This window comes from Sceloporus undulatus, chromosome 3 (genome assembly GCF_019175285.1).
Source record: "Sceloporus undulatus isolate JIND9_A2432 ecotype Alabama chromosome 3, SceUnd_v1.1, whole genome shotgun sequence".
NCBI classification, from domain to species: domain Eukaryota; kingdom Metazoa; phylum Chordata; class Lepidosauria; order Squamata; family Phrynosomatidae; genus Sceloporus; species Sceloporus undulatus.
In genome coordinates, this window is record NC_056524.1 from 4461447 (window position 1) to 4482511 (window position 21065).

Consider the following 21065-nt stretch of genomic DNA (forward strand, 5'->3'; position numbering starts at 1 on the left):
GAAGATGCCAGTCACAGATGCTGGCGAAACGTCAGAAAGAAACTTTGCTAGAACATGGCCACATAGCCTGAAAAACCCACAAAAAACTAAGAAATGTAACGCTGCACTTAGGTATAAAAAATGTAATGCATAGATATAGGATGGGGGACACCTGGCTTAAGGAGACAAATGTGTGAAAGGAACCTAGAAGTCCTAGTCGATCACATGAGTCAACAGTGTGATGCAGCAGTTAAAAAGCCAATTCAATTCTAGACTGCATCAGTAGAAGTATAGTATCTAGATCAAGGGAAGTTATAGTGCCATTGTATTCTGCTTTGGTCAGGCCCCACTGGATTCCTGTGTCCAGTTCTGGGCACCACAATTCAAAAAGGATATTGAGAAACTGGAGCAAGTCAATAGAGGGCAAGTAAAATTCGGAAGGGTCTAGAAACTATGCCTTATGAGGAAGGACTTAGGGAGCTGGGGATGTTTAGCCTGGAGAAGAGACAGTTAAGAGGTGATATGTGTCCCCAACTGATGCAGTGACCAAGGATGGCGTCTCTCCTCTGAATGCCTGCCTGGAGTCGGTAATGGGCTGGATGAGGGAAAACAAACTCAGCCTGAATCCAGAGAAAACGGAAGTACTGGTGATAGGTTCCCCAGGCCCAAGGAAGGAAATTTATCCACCTGTCCTGAATGGGGTCACACTTCCCCTGAAGGACAAAGTTCGCAGTTTAGGAGTACTTCTGGACTCGTCCCTGCAGTTGACATCTCAAGTAGATGCGATGGTCAGAAGTGCTTGCTATCAACTTCGGTTGATACGCCAACTGTGACCCTTTCTGGGCCAAAGGGACCTTGAAACTGTGGTACATGCTCTGGTAACCTCTCATCTAGATTTTTGTAATGCGCTCTACATGGGGCTACCCTTGCATCAAGTCCGGAAGCTTCAATTAGTACAAAATATGGCAGCCAGATTGGTCACTGGTGCGTCCAGGTTTGACCATATAACACCTATCTTGAAAGATCTTCACTGGCTGCCCATTCGCTTCTGAGCGCAATACAAGGTGTTGGTCACTACCTATAAAGCCCTACATGGCTTGGGCCCGAGTTACTTGAGGGACCGCATCTCCCCATATGATCCGCCCCGCACACTCAGAACAACCGGGAAGAACTTACTGGTAATTCCACCTTCCAAATATGTTGCCAGATCCCAGATGGCCTTTTCAGTGGTGGCCCCACGGATGTGGAATGATCTACCTGAGGAGCTCCGTCTGACAACCCCCCTAGAAACATTCAAAAAGAGGCTTAAAACTCTTCTTTTTTGTCAAGCCTTCCCCCCTGAAGAATGAAGTTATCTACCCTGTTGCCATCAATTCCTTGCTTACCCTTGAAGGCGAATGATTGTGCTCAGAGTTCTGTAATTGTATGGTTTTAATTGTCTGTACACCGCTTTGATCTGTGGAAAAGCGGTTTATAAATAATAATAATAATAATAATAATAATAATAATAATAATATGATAGCCCTGTTTAAATATCTGAAGGGATGTCATATTGAGGAGGGAGCAAGCTTGTTTTCTGCTGCTCCAGAGACTGGAACGCGGTACAATGGATGCAAATTGCAGGAAAAGAGATTCCAGCTCAACATTAGGAGGAACTTCCTGACAGTAAGGGCTGTTCGACAGTGGAACAAACTCACTTGGAGTGTAGTGGAATCTCCCTCCTTGGAGGTCTTTAACCAAAGGCTGGATGGCCATCTGTTGAGGATCCTTTGATTTAGATTTCCTGCATGGCATGGGGTTGGACTGGATAGCCCTTGTGGGCTCTTCCAACTCTAGAGTTCTATGAGTCTTCTAAACCTGGGAGCTCCATTTATCAATCATAGGCAATGCAGGGAATTCAAAGGGGATCTGTAACAAAAACACTGTGGTTTGGAGTCCTCCTGTTCAGGGTTCCAGCCAGCCTTTCAGCAAGTCAGTGGGTTTCATGGCTGTGACTCGAACCCTGATCTCTAGAGTCGCAGTCCAACATTCAAACCATTATGCCACATTGGTGCAGGCTCCTGTGCAGAAACACCTATTTTCTTCCACATCGGGGTGAAATCCTCCACCTTGGCATGCAAGCACAACCACTCAAATCTGCCATTCTGGCTGGAGCATTCTGGGAGCTGTCCTCTAAAAAAGTAACTTTTCCAAGCTTTAACCAGCCCCATCTCAAAAACATTTTGACACTCAAGATGCTAAGGTTGAAACGTCACTCAACGAACGTTCATCTACTGGCTAAAAGATCCTCATAAAACATAACAGCATGCAAGAAAGCTAAGCCAAGGCAGGGTGAGCAGGCGTCCTCCTTTCCCAGGACAGAGCCTACATTTCAATGCAAGAAGGATTATGAAATGTCCTCCATTTTGAGCACGACTAAGAAGCATGGATTTATATTTATTACATGTTTTTTTTAGCTTGGATTTGGTAATGTCCTATATTTTGTCTTGAATGTCGTACATTTTGCAGTGCTTTGTGTTTAGGACACCTGGTTACTCTGAGCCAAGGCTTCTGCATTTTTGGGTTTGTTTCTGCAACTGAAGCAACCATTGGAATAATTGGGGCTCTGGGGAGATGGCTGGAAAACAAGCGGCACAAGATCTGGCAACGCTCCCAGAGACACCCAAGAGATAGGGCAAAATTCAAGCAAGGCCAGCAGTCCAGAGAAGAGACTTACATGCAAACTGAGGTTGGACCTGTTTTCACAAATAAAGGTGTCTGAATTTTTCTACCTTGCCATGGAAGCCTCCAGAAAGTACAATAAACCAGGCTTAATTGGAGCCCAAGAAATGAGCCTTTCAACCTGTTTCCAAGATTAGGACAGAGAAATCATCCCTTTCTCCTGCATCTACACTGTGGAAATAATGCACTTTGACACCACTTTAATTGCTATGGCTCAGTGTTACACTTCCAAAATCAGGACATGCAGAGAAACAGCTCCTTTCCCCTGCTCTCCTCAAAGGACTGTGTTTGCAGTCTGGGGGTGCTTCTTGACCCATCACTTCAGATGAGGAATCAGGTGAATGCGACATCAAGAGCACCTCTTATCAGCTTCAGCTGATATGCCAGCTGCGCCCTTTCCTGGAACGGGGTGACCTCAAAACCGTAGTACATGCGCTGGTAACCTCAAGACTTGATTTTTGCAATGTGCTCTACGTGGGGCTACCCTTGTGCCTAGTCCGGAAACTCCAGTTGGTACAGAATCTGGCAGCCAGATTGGTCACAGGAACAGCAAGGAGTGACCATATAACACCAATACTGAAGTCACTCCACTGGTTGCCTATCAGTTTCCGGGCATAGTACAATGTATTGGTTATCACACTTAAAGCCCTACATGGCTTGGGCCCAACCTATCTAAGGGATCCGTACACTCAGGTCCTCTGGGAGGAATTTACTATAGCCCTTAAAGAACAGGTTGACTGTGACCTCCCAGAGGACATTCTCTACAGCCGTTCCCAATTTATGGAATGGCCTGCCGGATGAGATCCCAAATTACCAATCTAGAGAGCTTTAAAAAAGCCATTAAGATGGATCTCTTCCGGCAGGCCTTCCTGGAATAAAATACTCAACCATGAATAAGACTCTCATTTATTGAACTCTGCCCATGATATTATTATTTGGATTAGTCGGATTTTAATATGTAGTTTTTAATCTTATACTGGGGCACTATGTATATATGGATGTATTTTAACTTGTTGTACGCCGCATTGATTGCTTGGCAAAAAGGGAGATAGAAATAAAATTTTTATTATTTTATTTTATTGCATCTGCACTATGGAAATAATACAGTTTGACACCACTTTAACTGCCATGGTTCAATGCTATGGAACTCTATAGGGCTTTATTGACCAAGATTTCTCCAGAAGAGGTTTGACGTCACCATCCTTTTGGGCTGAGAGAGTGGGACTTGCTCAAGGTCACCTAGTAGGTTTCTATGGCCAAGTAGGAATTCAAACCTTGGTCCAAACCAGAGTCCTAGGATGCATCTGCACTGTAGAAATAATGCAGTTTGACACCACTTTAACTGCCATGGCTCCATCCTACAGAACCCTGGGATTTGTAGTTTGGTGGGGCACCAGCATGCTTTAGCCGATAGGGCTAAAGACCTTGTAAAAGTACAAATCCCAGGATTACATGCACCCCAGCACTTAAAGTGGTGCCAAACTGCATTATTTCTGGAGTGTAGATGCACCCCTTGAGTCTCCGTTCTTCAGCCTAATCTGGAACAATTTGGTGGGGAGAGACCCCCAGCCAGCATATTTTCCCCAGGCTCTGCTTGGGCCCCAGCAGATCTAAATCCCAAATGAAATCTACTATTTAACCCAAATGACTTGGGTGTTGTTGTGCGCCTTTAAGTCATTTCTGACTTACGTCGACCTTAAGGCAACCCTATCATGAGGTTTTCTTAGCCAGATTTCCTCGGGGAAGGGGGGGTGCCATTGCCATCCTCTAGTCTAAGGCTGAGAGAGTGTGACTTGCCCAAAGGCACCCACTGGGTTTCCATGGCCGAGCCAAATGACTAATCTGAGGCTATGGTCCTTGGACACAACGTGAGACGACACGACTCCTTGGAAAAGGGAAAGTTGGAAAAAATGGAAGACAGCATCAAAAACAGGAAGATGACATTTCCGATGGATTGATTCCATCCAGGATGCTGAGTTTGCAAGACTTGAGCAGGGATCTCTTGGAGGAGTCTCACTTGCAGGAGAAGGTGAAGCCGACTGACAGCAAATAACAACAGGACAAGAGGCTGTTCTAAGCAAGCCCAAAGAGCCTGTTTTGGCTGCATCCACACTGCAGAAATAATCCAGTTTAGCACCACTTTAACTGCCAGGGATCAATGCTATGAAATTCTGGAAACTGTATTTTTGTGAGACTATTAGCCTTCTCTGTCAGAGAATTCTGCTGCCACAATTGCGTATCTCAGAATACGACAGCACTGACCCATGGCAGTTAAAGTGGTGTCCAACTGGATTACTTCTGTAGTGCAAATGCAGTCTTTGTTGCCATGTCTCCTACATATTTTTTATGGACTATTAATTCTTCTCTCTTTTTAAAAGGAATGTAGAGAGAACCTCAGTCCGTCTGCATTGTCTCACAACACTTTTAGAAATGCATACTTCTTTACAAACGCACATTCTTCGTTGTCCCACAGACACAGAGGAATGCAAAACTGGTGTGAAAAGCAAACTCGTACCAGGCTCCATTGACCATGGCTGAATTTGGAACAGAAAATGCTTTGTGCTTGAGGTTAACCTCCCATGAGATTTCTGCTTTCTGTCTTTCCAGCAATGGAAGACACAAGGTTTAAAGAAGGCGCATGTGCTCAAAATCAGGTGAGAGGATGGAGAGGAGGAATTAGAAACAGTTTGCCAACTTGGACCCCATGTAGGCAGGTTATAAATTACATAAATAAATAGTAACATTTTTTTCCTTCAAATTATTCCAGGACTTATTTAGACAAAGGACTCTTTCGCCATCTTTACAATCATAGCTGGGGGGAAATACAATGCAGTTGGTCCTCTACATTCACAGATTTAACCATCCTTGGCTTGAATATACTCAAAAAAGAAATTCCAAAAAGCAAACCTTGATTTTGCCATTTTATATAAGGGGCATGTTACCCAAAAAGCTAGGGATCCAGAGAAGGAACCTATAAATTAATATAGTTTAGGGGAATGTTAATAACTCAAATCAAGTAACTTGGCTGGGGCAACATTCAGCTTTTGGGATCTTAACCCTTTTTATACCAGTTCTAAATCACACAGAACTCCAGAGTCCACCAGTGAAAACAGAAACTCACATATATTCAAGCCCTATTGGCTTGAATGGCCATGCGCTCCTGTACGTGCACCATAGGCGCACTTGCCATTTTAGCCAATGGGGCTCACCCCTCCGTGAGTAATCAAGACTGCGGACTTCAAGTCCGCAAAAATGGAGAGGCGACTGTATATATACAGTGGGACCTTGTTATCCGCTGGGATTTGGTTCCAGGAACCCCTGTGTATAACAAAATCCATGGATGATCAAGTCTCATTAAATATAATGGCATAGCAAAATGGTGTCCCTTATATAAAATGGAAAATCAGGGTTTGCTATTTATACTTTTTTGGAATATTTTCAAACCGTGGATGCTTGAATCCATGAATAAAAAAATCTGTGGATAAGCAGAGCCGGCTGGATATAAACAGTTGACCCTTCTTATCTACGGATTTTTTATTCACATACTGTATTCAAGCATCCTCGGCTTGAAAATATTTAGGAGAAGCGTAAATTCCAAATAGCAAACCTTGATTTTCCATTGTATATAAGGAACATCGTTTTGTTATGCCATTGGACTGAATGGGGTTTGAGTATCCATGGATTTTGTTATACTCGGCAGGTTCTGGAACCAAATCCCAGCGGATAAAAAGGGCCCACTGTAGACACATACACACACAGAGAGAGAGAGACCAAAACCACTTTGTCCACCCCTAGACAAATCCAGTTTTCTTACCCATGCCCTAAAGAAATTATGGATTTATTGTGAAATACAGTCAGCCCTCTATATCCATTGATATTTTTGTCCAAAGATTCAAGCATTCATGGCTTGAAAATATTTTTTAAAATATATAAATTCCAAAAAACAAAGCTTGATTTTGCCATTTTATGTAAAGGACACCATTTTACTATCCATTGTATTTAATGGGACTTGAGCATCCACAGCTTTTGGTATCCATAGGATGCCCTGGAACCATGGATACCAAAACCCATGGATGTCCAAGTCCTATTAAATACAATGGAACCAAACCCCGGTGGATACCAAGGGCCCACTGTACTCTCAAACAACAGTTTCTAAAGGTTACACTAATGCATAGAAATATCAGAATTCAGCCCAAGATTTCTGAGGTTGGAATATTTTGTGTCCTCAGTTAAAACAACAATAACACGAACGGTTCTCATTCAATTTAAAATAATAATTAAAAAAAACCTTGAGGATATACAGTAAGTTTTTGCAAAATTAAAAAAAGGTCTAGGAGAATTATGTTTCCCACAAATTACTTCCAGACCACATTGCAGTGAAAAAAGATGTACAAATAACTGACAGTTTATTGAGCATTGTGCGTCGATATCCTGGAACTGAGGCCCTTCAGGGACTCTGCCGGAGACGGACAAGGCATACAACTGCAGAACATTGCATTATCACATCCGTATGGTTCAAAAAAAATGAGAACTCTGCTCCATGAACCAGTCCTCTGTCTGGACCCTTTCATTCCATCAATTGTCTGCAAGACAACAGTCTCGGTGACACAGCACCATTGTACCACGCAGTGCAAGAGCAGCTAACAAAAAGGAGGGGAGCTGAAGGAAGGAGAGGTTGCTTCTTGCCCATTTTCTTTTTAAAAGGTATGCATGTGCATTTTGCTGGGGGAGAAACAGACCTTGCACTGTATACGTACAGTACAGTACCTCCCTCAGTCCCAGGATTTCACAAATCTCCTATGGGATGTCATATATTGGAATAGTGGAGCTGGGTGGGATACCAAGAGCAGTGGCATAGAATCATAGAGTTGGAAGAGGCCCTATGGATGATCTAGCCCCAACCCCCTGCCATGCAGGAACTCACAGTCAAAGCGCCACCGACAGATGGCCATTCAGCCTCTTTTTAAAAACCTTCAGATTCCATCACACTCCGAGGGAACGTCTTCCACTGTCAAACAGCTCTTACACTCAGGAAGTTCCTCCTAAATTGAGGTGGATTCTCTTTTCATGTAGCTTGCATCCATTGTTCAGTGTTCTAGTCTCTGGAGCAGCAGAAAACAAGCTTGCTCTATCCTCAAGATGACATCCCTTCACGTATTTAGACAGGGCTATCATGTTACCCTTTAACCTTCTCTTCTCCAGGCTAAGCATCCCCAGCTCCCTAAGGCGCTTCTCAGATGGCTTGGCGGTTTCTAGAATGCCATGGGAAGGATAGTTTGCTGCTCCTGCCTGGCAGGCTCTTTGGGGTCTGGCATGACTGTTGGCTGGGTGGGAAAGGGAGGCAATGGTGGCAGTCCGCACCTCCCACACAGCCCTAGTCATGCCCCTGACCAAGAGTCATCCAGACCAACTCTCTGCCAATGGTGCAGGAAATCTACGGCAGAAGCATCTATGGCATGTGGCCATCCAACCTCAGTTTAAAAAACTCCAATAAAATGGAGTTCATCTTCCTTTGAGACAGTAAGACCTTTTCAGCAACAGAACAGACTGTCGGGCAGTCTTTCCTAATTTTTAATCACATTTCCTTTTCTTAACATTTGAATCCAAAGGGTACAGATACCTGAGAAAAAGTTGGAGGTTTTTAAAACAACAACACCTTCCTCCCTCTCCGCTAAAATATTTCAGAGGCTATCATATCAAAGGCTAACATATTTTCTTCAAGGGCTAACATATTCTCTTGTCTGGACTAGGCTACAGAACATTAGAAAATAGAGATCTTGGATGTTTTATGTGATGGATTCTGAGACCCTTTGTGTAATACAATTTTTTGCATTAAACCTGGAACCCTATTCCTCTTACCTGAAGCAAATGGCAAAATGTCCACTCCAGGCATTTTCTAAGTTCTGCAGAGTAATTCTATGCTACACTTCTGCTGGAGGTTGGAGGACGTACTAATGCCTAGAGATGCTCTCCCTAGGGATCTCTGGGTCCTCCAGTGTGACTCTATGGTCAATCTCCGGCAGAAGCATACCATACAATTGTGTTGGAGGACACAGAAAATGGTTAAAGAGAATTAATTTTTTTCTGACACATGAAAGTGAACTCACGTAATACATGGGCCAATCCTCTCAGCCACAGAAACCCCATGATAGGTTTTCCTTGGGGTCACATAAGTCAGAAATCACTTGAAAGCTCGCAACAACAGACATCTGACTGTGCTATTATCAATGGCACATGATAAAACTATAAATATTATGTCTCTGAGTACAGTCTCTGGAAATTTATAGACCATTCATCCAAGTTAGTTTGCCATCATTTCTGGTGATGTAGTGGAACATTCCAAGGACCTTCTTTATTGTTCAAATCATCAATGAAGTGGAGCCACTTGTCTAGGAAAGTCAATTTCCCATTTGTTCTCCCTTTAGAAACATATGCATGAGCATCTACTTTGGCTTGGAGCACAGTGGCCTCTCCATCTTTGGAGGTCTTTAAACAGAGATTGGGATGGACCTCTTTCAGGAGGGCTTTTGGTTGCTTTAGTGCATGGTTGGAGTATTGACCCTTGTGATACCTTCCAAAGCTTCTGTGACACTATGATAGATAAACTGGTAAGTGGGGAAAAATTTCCCCACTTCTATAAATGCAACCAGAAGGGTGAGGGAACTTCACATCCTTGCAAAATCATATAGACCCAGTCTTCAAACCAGGAAGCAGTATCATCACAGATTTCTGGTTGATAATTGGCACCATGGTGACCCTATGAATGAGAGACTTCCAAGTCACCCTGTTATCAACAGCCCTGCTCAGGTCTTGCAAACTTAGGTCAGTTGAGGCATCCTTGATTGAGTCCATCCGCCTGCAACTATCACAGATCCCAGCCTTATAAAAATCCGTAGTGCCGCCGTACTTGGAAGACTGCATAGTAAGGCTGGAATGGTTCCCTCTTTGGTATCCTTCCATTGGCAGGTGAAAACATTTCTGATCCAACAGGCTTTTTAGGAACTGACTGCAAGGCTTTTAGTGGCACACTGTTCCATTGATTTTTTAGATAAAATCTTTTGCCTTGTTTTGTTGCAAATGGATTTGACCCTGCAGATCATTTAATTGCATTCCAACAATGCCTTCCGTAGGCTTTTACTTCTTTCCATTTGCTTTTCTCTGCATTTGTTTTAATGTTTGGAACCTGACTATGTGGCATAGTGGCTTGAGTGTTGGACTATGGAGATCACGACTATGGAGACCATTCCTTGCTTGGCCATGAAACCCAATGGGGGACCTTGGGCAAGTCACGCTCTCTTAACCTCAGGGGAAGGCAATGGCAAATCTCCTTTGAACAAACCTTGCCAATAAAACCCCATGATAGGTTCACCTTAGGGTTGCCATAAGTCAGAAATGACTTGAAAGCACACAACAACAATAAAAACTGCAGCAACAACCAAAACCTGCCTTGAGACCCACGGCTGGGGAAAAAGCAGGAGGTAATTAATAATTAATAAAATTATAATTAAGTGTAATGATCTTGACAGTATTCTGATCACTGCTCCCCGAAAAACAATATTATAGAGTTAGAAATGTGAGAACCATCATTGTATTAATAATTCTTAGCAATTGGCCCTTCAGTACAATGTTGACTGATCATTTTTGAGAAGACTCAAGTGACATCAGGGTCTTGGCGGTTCAGTTTTTCCAAGATCGTTTAGGGGATGATGGGTCTATCCACCACTAGCCTAGCCTTGGAGGGTCTGAAGGCCCCCTGAGCTGACTAGATGCTCACTAGAGAGCAATAGGAGTCATTCAGGGACAAAATGAATTATGGATCTGGGTTTTTTTTTTTAAAGCAGGGTAGTGCATTGGCCTAGGGACCAGTCTGGTCCCTGAATTCCCTATAGTTGCCTGCTCTTGGTATGATATTAAAAAGATCCCAATTGTACAGTGGGTCCTTGGTATCTGCTGGGGTTTGGTTCCAGGACCCCAAAATTCGTGGATGCTCAAGTCCTATTATATACAGTGGCATAGTGAAATGGTGTCCCTTATATAAACTATAAGGCACTGCCTTGAGTCTACTTTGACCCCTATACCAGGATGAAGGTGGGATATAAATACAGTCAGCCCTTCTTATACACGGATTTTTTATACACGGATTCAAGCATCCATGGTTTGAAAATGTTCCAAAAAAGTATAAATTTACCTTGATTTTCCATTTTTTATAAGGGGCACCATTTTGCTATGTCATTATATTTAATGGGACTTGAGCATACACGGATTTTGTTATACACGGGGGATCTTGGAACCAAACCCCAGCGTATAACAAGGGTCCACTGTAAATATAATAATAATAATAATAATAATAATAATAATAATAATAATAACAACAACAACAACAACAATAATAATAATATAGGAAGGCTTGCTTTTTAGAATTTATATCTTTTTGAATATATTTAATCCATGGATGCTTAAATCCATGCATGGATTAAAATCCATGGATATGGAGGACCGATTGTACAAACTACATTTTCCTAATACAAATAAAAGATGCAACATGATGTAGAAAGCCAGTATGGCAAAGTGGTTTCAGTGTCAGACTAGGATTCCAGGAGACCAAGGTTCGAATTGCCACTTGACCATGGAAACCCACTGGGTGGGTCTCTGGGTGAATCACACACTCAGCTTGAGAAGATGGCAATGGCAAACATCCTCTGAACAAATCTGGACAAGGAAACCCTGGGAAAGGCAGTGTGGTATAGTGGTTGGAGTATTGGATTAGGACTCCAGGAGACCAGGGTTTGAATCCCTGCTCAGTGGTGATCCTTATTGGGTGATCCCAACTCACTGGCTGATCCTGGGCAAGTCACACTCTCTCAGCCTCAGAGAAAGGCCATGGCAAATCCCATCTGAACAATCCTATGTGGCATAACAATAACAATAACAATAATAATAATAATAGGTTTTATTTATATACCACCCAATCACTGGGAATCTAAAGGACTAAATCGAGGCGAGGGTCCGTGACACAACGTGAGACGACAACGACTCCTGAAAAGGGAAAGTTGGAAAAAATGGAAGACAGCATCAAAAACAGGAAGCTGACATTTTCCGATGGATAGATTCCATCCAGGATGCGGAGTTGCAAGACTTGAGCAGGGAGCTTAACAGGATCCTGTGGAGGAGTCTCACTGCAGGAGAAGGTGAAGCCGACTGACAGCAATAACAACAGGACAAGAGGCTGTTCTAAGCAAGCCCAAAGAGCCTGTTTTGGCTGCATCCACACTGCAGAAAATCCAGTTTAGCACCACTTAACTGCCAGGGATCAATGCATGAAATTCTGGAAACTGTATTTTTGTGAGACTATTAGCCTTCTCTGTCAGAGAATGCTGCCACACAATTGCGTATCTCAGAATACGACAGCACTGACCCATGGCAGTTAAAGTGGTGTCCAACTGGATTACTTCTGTAGTGCAATAGCAGTCTTGTTGCCATGTCTCCTACATATTTTTTATGGACTATTAATTCTTCTCTCTTTTAAAAGGAATGTAGAGAGAACCTCAGTCCGCCTGCATTGTCTCACAACACTTTTAGAAATGCATACTTTCTTTACAAACGCACATTCTTCGTTGTCCCACAGACACAGAGAATGCAAAACTGGTTGTGAAAAGCAACTCGTACCAGGCTCCATTGACCAGGGCTGAATTTGGAACAAAAATGCTTTGTGCTTGAGTTTAACCTCCCATGAGATTTCTGCTTTCTGTCTTTCCAGCAATGGAAGACACAAGGTTTAAAGAAGGCGCATGTGCTCAAAATCAGGTGAGAGGATGGAGAGGAGGAATTAGAAACAGTTTTGCCAACTTGGACCCCATGTAGGCAGGTTATAAATTACATAAATAAATAGTAACATATTTTTTTCCTTCAAATTATTCCAGGACTTATTTGACAAAGGACTCTTTCGCCATCTTTACAATCATAGCTGGGGGGAAATACATGCAGTTGGCTCTACATTCAAGATTAACCATCCTTGGCTTGAATATACTCAAAAAAGAAATTCCAAAAAGCAAACCTTGATTTTGCCATTTTATATAAGGGGCATGTTACCCAAAAGCTAGGGATCCAGAGAAGGAACCTATAAATTAATATAGTTTAGGGGAATGTTAATAACTCAAATCAAGTAACTTGGCTGGGGCAACATTCAGCTTTTGGGATCTTAACCCTTTTTATACCAGTTCTAAATCACACAGAACTCCAGAGTCCACCAGTGAAACAGAAACTCACATATATTCAAGCCCTATTGGCTTGAATGGCCATGCGCTCCTGTACGTGCACCATAGCGCACTTGCCTTTTTAGCCAATGGGGCTCACCCCTCCGTGAGTAATCAAGACTGCGGACTTCAAGTCCCGCAAAAATGGAGAGGCGACTGTAATATTACAGTGGGACCTTGTTTATCGCTGGGATTTGGTTCAGGAACCCCTGTGTAAACAAAATCCATGGATGATCAAGTCCCATTAAATATAATGGCATAGCAAAATGTGTCCCTTATATAAATGGAAAATCAGGGTTTGCTATTATACTTTTTTGGAATATTTCAAACCATGGAGGCTTGAATCCATGAATAAAAAATCTGTGGATAAGCAGAGCCGGCTGGATATAAACAGTTGACCCTCTTACTACGGATTTTAATTCACAGATTCAAGCATCCTGGCTTGAAATATTTAGGAGAAGCTAAATTCCAAATAGCAACCTTGATTTTCCATTTTATATAAGGAACATCCATGGTTGTTTGAGTATCCAGGGATTTTTATTATACTCGGCAGATTTCTGGAACCAAATCCCAGCGGATAAAAAGGGCCCACTGTAAGACACATACACACACAGAGAGAGAGACCAAAACCACTTTGTCCACCCCTAGACAAATCCAGTTTTCTTACCCTATGCCCTAAAGAAATTATTGGATTTATTGTGAAATACAGTCAGCCCTCTATATCCATTGATATTTTTGTCCAAAGATTCAAGCATTCAGGCTTGAAATATTTTTTTAAAATATAAAATCCAAAAAACAAAGCTTGATTTTGCCATTTTATGTAAAGGACAACCATTTTACTATCCATTGTATTTAATGGGACTTGAGCATCCACAGCTTTGGGTATCCATGGGATGCCCTGGAAACCAGGAATACCAAAACCCATGATGTCCAAGTCCCATTAAATACAATGGAACACAAACCCGGTGGATACCAAGGGCCCACTGTACTCTCAACAACAGTTTCTAAAGGTTACACTAATGCATAGAAATATCAGAATCAGCCCAAGATTTCTGAGGTTGGAAATATTTTGGTCCTCAGTTAAACAACAATAACACGAACGGTTCTCATTCAATTTAAAATAATATTTAAAAAAACCTTGAGGATATACAGTAAGTTTTTGCAAAATTAAAAAAGGTCTAGGAGAATTATGTTTCCCACAAATTAACTTCCAGACCACATGCAGTGAAAAAAGATGTACAAATAACTGACAGTTTATTGAGCATTGTGCGTCGATATCCTGGAACTGAGGCCCTTCAGGGACTCTGCCGGAGACGGACAAGGCATACAACTGCAGAACATTGCATTATCATCCGTATGGTTCAAAAAAAATGAGAACTCTGCTCCATGAACCAGTCCCCTGTCTGGACCCTTTCATTCCATCAATTGTCTGCAAGACAACAGTCTCGGTGACACACGCGCCATGTGTACCACGCAGTGCAAGAGCAGCTAACAAAAAGGAGGGGAGCTGAAGGAAGGAGAGGTTGTGCTTCTTGCCCATTTCTTTTTAAAAGGTATGCATGGCATTGCTGGGGGAGAACAGAACCTTGCACTGTATACGTACAGTACCTCCCTCAGTCCCAGGATTTCACAATCTCCTATGGGGTGTCATATATTGGAATAGTGGAGCTGGGTGGGATACCAAGAGCTGGCATGAGAATCATAGAGTTGGAAGAGGCCCTATGGATGATCTAGCCCCACCCCCTGCCATGCAGGAACTCACAGTCAAGCGCCACCGACAGATGGCCATTCAGACTCTTTTAAAAACCTTCAGATCCATCACACTCCGAGGAAACGTCTTCCACTGTCAAACAGCTCTTACACTCAGGAAGTTCCTCCTAATGAGGTGGATTCTCTTTTCATGTAGCTTGCATCCATTGTTCATGTTCTAGTCTCTGGAGCAGCAGAAACAAGCTTGCTCTATCCTCAAGATGACATCCCTTCACGTATTTAGACAGGGCTACATGTTACCCTTTAACCTTCTCTTCCCAGGCTAACCATCCAGCTCCCTAAGGCGCTTCTCAGATGGTTGGCGGTTTCTAAATGCCATGGGAAGGATAGTTTGCTGCTCCTGCCTGGCAGGCTCTTTGGGGTCTGGCATGACTGTTGGCTGGGTGGGAAAGGGAGGCAATGGTGGCAGTCCGCACCTCCCACACAGCCCTAGTTCATGCCCCTGACCAAGAGTCACCAGACCAACTCTCTGCCAATGGTGCAGGAAATCTATGGCAGAAGCATCTATGGCATGGGGCCATCCAACCTCAGTTTAAAAACTCCAATAAAATGGAGTTCATCTTCCTGTGAGACAGTAAGACCTTTTCAGCAACAGAACAGACTGTCGGGCAGTCTTTCCAATTTTTAATCACATTTCCTTTCTTAAAATTTGAATCCAAAGGGTACAGATACCTGGAAAAAGTTGGAGGTTTTTAAACAACAACACCTTCCTCCCTCTCCGCTAAAATATTTCAGAGGCTATCATATCAAAGGCTAACATATTTTCTTCAAGGGCTAACAATTTCTTGTCTGGACTAGGCTACAGAACAGAGAAATAGAGATCTTGGATGTTTATGTGATGGATTCTGAGACCCTTGTGTAATCCAATTTTTTGCTAAACCTGGAACCCTATTCCTCTTACCTGAAGCAAATGGCAAAATGTCCACTCCAGGCATTTTCTAAGTTCTGCAGAGTAATTCTATGCTACACTTCTGCTGGAGGTTGGAGGACCTACTATGCCTAGAGATGCCTCCCTAGGATCTCTGGGTCCTCCAGTGTGACCTATGGTCAATCTCGGCAGAAGCACAATACAATTGTGTTGGAGGACACAGAAAATGTTAAAGAGAATTAATTTTTTCTGACACATGAAAGTGAACTCACGTAATACATGGGCCAATCCTCTCAGCCACAGAAACCCCATGATAGGTTTTCCTTGGGGTCACATAAGTCAGAAATCACTGGAAAGCTCGCAACAACAGACATCTGACTGTGCTATTATCAATGGAACATGATAAAACTATAATATTGGTCTCTGAGTAAGTCTCTCTGGAATTTATAGACCATTCATCAAGTTAGTTTGCCATATTTCTGGTGATGTAGTGGAACATTCCAAGGACCTTCTTTATTGTTCAAATCATCAATGAAGTGGAGCCACTTGTCTAGGAAAGTCAATTTCCCATTTGTTCTCCCTTTAGAAACATATGCATGAGCATCTACTTTGGCTTGGAGCACAGTGGCCTCTCCATCTTTGGAGGTCTTTAAACAGAGATTGGGATGGACCTCTTTCAGGAGGGCTTTTGGTTGCTTTAGTGCATGGGTTGGAGTATTGACCCTTGTGATACCTTCCAAAGCTCTGTGACACTATGATAGATAAACTGGTAAGTGGGGAAAATTTTCCCCACTTCATAAATGCAACCAGAAGGGTGAGGGAACTTCACAATCCTTGCAAAATCATATAGCCCCAGTCTTCAAACCAGGAAGCAGTATCATCACAGATTTCTGGTTGATAATTGGCACCATGGTGACCCTAGAATGAGAGACTTCCAAGTCACCCTGTTATCAACAGCCCTGCTCAGGTCTGTGCAAACTTAGGTCAGTTGAGGCACCTTGATTGAGTCCATCCGCCTGCAACTATCACAGATCCAGCCTTATAAAAATCCGTAGTGCCGCCGTACTTGGAAGACTGCATAGTAAGGCTGGAATGGTTCCCTCTTTGGTATCCTTCCATTGGCAGGTGAAAACATTTCTGACCAACAGGCTTTTAGGAACTGACTGCAAGGCTTTTAGTGGCACACTGTTCCATTGATTTTTAGATAAAATCTTTTGCCTTGTTTTTTGTTGCAATGGATTTGACCCTGCAGATCATTTAATGCATTCCAACAATGCCTTCCGTAGGCTTTTTACTTCTTTCCATTTGCTTTTCCTGCATTTGTTTTTAATGTTGGGAACCTGACTATGTGGCATAGGGCTTGAGTGTTGACTATGGAGATCACGACTATGGAGACCATTCCTTGCTTGGCCATGAAACCCAATGGGGGACCTTGGGCAAGTCACGCTCTCTTAACCTCAGGGAAGGCAATGGCAAATCTCCTTGAACAAACCTGGCCAATAAAACCCCATGATGGTTCACCTTAGGGTTGCCATAAGTCAGAAATGACTTGAAAGCACACAACAACAATAAAAACTGCAGCAACAACCAAAACCTGCCTTGAGACCCACGGCTGGGGGAAAAGCAGGAGGTAATTAATAATTAATAAATTATAATTAAGTGTAATGATCTTGACAGTATTCTGATCACTGCTCCCCGAAAAACAATATTATAGAGTTAAAATGTGAGAACCATCACTGTCTTAATAATTCTTAGCAAGTGCCCTTCAGTACAATGTTGACTGATCATTTTGAGAAGACCAAGTGACATCAGGGTCTTGGCGGTTCAGTTTTTCCAAGATCTTTAGGGGATGATGGGTCTATCCACCACTAGCCAGCCTTGGAGGGTCGGAAGGCCCTGAGCTGACTAGATGCTCACTAGAGAGCAATAGGAGTCATTCAGGGACAAAATGAATATGGATCTGGGTTTTTTTTTTTAAGCAGGGTAGTGCATTGGCCGTAGGACCAGTCTGGTCCCTGAATTCCCTAGTAGTTGCCTGCTCTTGGTATGATATTGAAAAGATCCCAATTGTACAGTGGGTCCTTGGTATCTGCTGGGGTTTGGTTCCAGGACCCCAAAATTCGTGGATGCTCAAGTCCTATTATATACAGTGGAATAGTGAAATGGTGTCCCTATATAAACTATAAGGCACTGCTGTTGGATCTACTTTGACCCCTATACCAGGATGAAGGTGGGATATAAATACAGTCAGCCCTTCTTATACACGGATTTTTATACACGGATTCAAGCATCCATGGTTTGAAAAGGTTCCAAAAAAGTATAAATTTACCTTGTTTCCATTTTTATAAGGGCAACACATTTTGCTATGTCATTATATTTAATGGGACTTGAGCATACACGGATTTTGTTATACACGGGGATCTTGGAACCAAACCCCAGCGTATAACAAGGGTCCACTGTAATAAATAAATAATAATAATAATAATAATAATAATAATAATAAATAGTAACAACAACAATAATATAGGAAGGCTTGCTTTTTAGAATTTATATCTTTTTGAATATATTTAATCCATGGATGCTTAAATCCATGCATGGATTAAAATCCATGGATATGGAGGACCGATTGTACAAACTACATTTCTCCTAATACAAAAAAAGATGCAACATGATGTAGAAAGCCAGTATGGCAAATGGTTTTCAGTTGTCAGACTAGGTTTACAACAGGGGGATAATAGAGGGGTCCCTGCCTCAGGCTTACAGTCTAAAAGACACGAACACAAAAAGGAGAAGGGAATGGTGAGGAGGGGAGGGATCAGGTCCAGCATTCTTCTCTCCCTCTGAGGCTGGACCATGGCAGATGGACCGGAGGGATGGCTCTTTTTCTTCAGGTCTAGCCCTGGTGAACTGGGCCAGCCTATTCTCTCTCCTCTCATCCACGGCCGAAAGATGACAGTTATGGGAGGGAGGGCGCTCTATCTCTTCAGGTACTAAAACTGTGGGATAGGTTCATTCCAGGATTGCTGTAAACAGAAATGACTGAAGGTGCACAACAAGATCTTAAAAGATCATAGCATCATGACATCACAAGTTGGAAGAGACCCCCAAGGGCATCCAGTCCAATCCCATCTGCCATGCAGGAACTCTCAATCAAAGCATCCTGACAGATGGCCACCCAGCCCCTGTTTAAAGACCCCCAAAGAAGGAGACTCCACCAAACTCCGAGGAAGTGGTTTCCACTTGAACAGCTCTTATGCAGAAAGTTCCCCTAAAGTTAAGGGTGGAATCTCTTTTTCTGTAGCTAAGTATAGTGTCTAGATCTAGGGAAGTAATAGGCCCTTGTGCCTCATGATTCTATGCTTTTTATAATGCAGCCTACAATCACATTGGCTTTTAGCTGCGGCATGGATGACAATAAAAAGATACACACAGCAGGGGGTTGGACTGGATGACCCTGTGGTTCTTCCAACTCTATGATTCTATGATTCTGAGGAGCCAATACCGCGACACTCCGCCCTATCCGGACATCCCGCAGTTGAATTTGATGTTGATTCGCCGTCCATGTCGTGACCGGTGTCATCGTGGTAATAAACCAGGGTCCCATCCACCCATAAGACGAACCAGTTTCTTTTCCAGCGTCGCAGGATGGAACCTGGGAGGACCAGGAGAAAAAGGTGGCAAAAGGTGAATAAAAAGAAGGCAGAATGACTTGAGAGGGAGCTGGATAAAGCATGCAGGAGGCTTTCCCCTCTTTTTCTTGCCAGCCCTTCTGCAAAGCAAAGAGGTCACTGCGACGTATATTTACAATTCCGCTCCCATAGCAATCATTCTGGTCCAACTCTGCAGCAGAGATGCATCAAAAAACCCTCCCGTCCCAAAAGAAATCAACTTTGGGATAAACTCCCATAAATAAATAAATTCACAAATAGGAAAAAGGATGACTCATGAGGCTGCCGGGAATGGTTGGTTTCATTTCTACACTCGCAACCCCAGATTCATCCCTTGAAGTTAAACTTACTTTAAAAAGGAAAAAAAAGTCTCTGGGGATGAATCGGGGATTGCAGAGATAGAAAATGAAACTAATTCTTGGCCGGTTCGTGAGTTATCCTTTTTTCCTGTTTATTTATTTGATGGGATTCATATCCCACCTTTCTCTCAAAGCGGGATTCAAGGCGTCTCACAATGTTTTAAAAAATCAAACTGAAACATTAATTACAAAATTTTTAAAAATAAATAAAACTAATATATTAAATAGAGGGCCAGCATGAGGTCATGGTTTCGGTGTTGGACTGGACCTAGAGACCAGGGTGGAATCCAGCATGGCATGAAACCCACTGGGTGACTTTGGGAACATCACACCTCTCAGCCTCAGAACATGGCAATGGCAATCCCCCTCTGAAGAAACTTCCAGGAAAACCCCATGATAGGTTCGCTTTAGGGTCATCATAAACCGGAAATTGTCTTGAAGACATGCTATGGCTGCCTCCGTACTGCAAGAATAATCTAGTTCAACACCACCTTTAACTGCCCCGGCTCAATGCTATGGAATCCTGGAAACTATTTTTATGAAACATTTAGCTTTCCCCCACGAGAGATCTAGTGCCAAAACAAACTACAATACCTGGGGCCCCATTCATACTGGGGTAAAAGACATGGAGGGAACTGGGATGATCAGATGCCCTCCCCCCGAATCGCTCCGTTAGCAAGTGCCCACAACAAATTGAAATCGAATGCATTTTGACAGAAATCGAATGCAGTCTGCTGGAGTGGCCCTGCCAATCAAGCTATCGCATGGTGACGTTTGCAGGGCATCGGGGGAAGTGTCCTCCCTTTTTAAAGAGCCAGGCACAGGGGTTTCACGGCTGAGCAGGAGAGAGATGCCCTCTCTCTCTCCTCTCTCTCTCTCTTTTTTTATAAACCTGTGGGCTTTTGGGTCAGATCGCCCTGTCCCAGGCAGGGATGGGATTGCCATGCTTTTTTTTATGCTTTAAAAGCAACATAGCTTCCTTTGCTTCCCTTGCTGTATCGGCCAAGAAGACAAATCATCGCATAGATTTGCTCAAAAAAATGGTTAAAAATGTAACATTGTTTGTTTGCAACATTTGTAGCTTCTCCCTCTGCAGAAAGCAGGAGATCCAAGGATATCCAAGTGCAAGCCTGGCTCCATCTGCCTGGAAATAAACCATGCGCATGTGCGCTCAAAAAAAATTGTTTGATTTGAAAAGGGGGGGGGGTTTGCCTGACATGAGCTCCGTTCATGACCTGATTTTTTTCCTCCGGCAAGGAAGGAAGGCCCAGCGACAGAGGACTTTGGGCAGGGGATGCAGGGAAAAGAGGCTCCTAAAGAATGCCTTCCCTTGCTCCCTTCTTCCCAGGGCTCTTTCCTCCTCCCCCTCCCCTCCGATGAGGGGAGAAATGCCTTGCCCTTTGCCCACCCTCTGACCTAAATCCCTCCCTCAATTTGCCTCGATCGG

The 21065-nt window shown here is 43.1% G+C and overlaps 2 protein-coding genes across 2 annotated transcripts in view; one reads left to right on the plus strand and one right to left on the minus strand.

Moving 5' to 3' along the window:
- The window catches only part of FAM168A (family with sequence similarity 168 member A), a 438953-nt gene that overhangs the window by 137609 nt on the left and 280279 nt on the right, over positions 1–21065 (plus strand). The window lies entirely within an intron of this gene.
- The window catches only part of PLEKHB1 (pleckstrin homology domain containing B1), a 145765-nt gene that overhangs the window by 110694 nt on the left and 14006 nt on the right, over positions 1–21065 (minus strand). The window contains exon 3 of the mRNA XM_042459632.1: positions 19094–19243. Within this exon, the coding sequence (XP_042315566.1) occupies positions 19094–19243 (150 nt within the window). The remainder of the gene's footprint in view (positions 1–19093; positions 19244–21065) is intronic.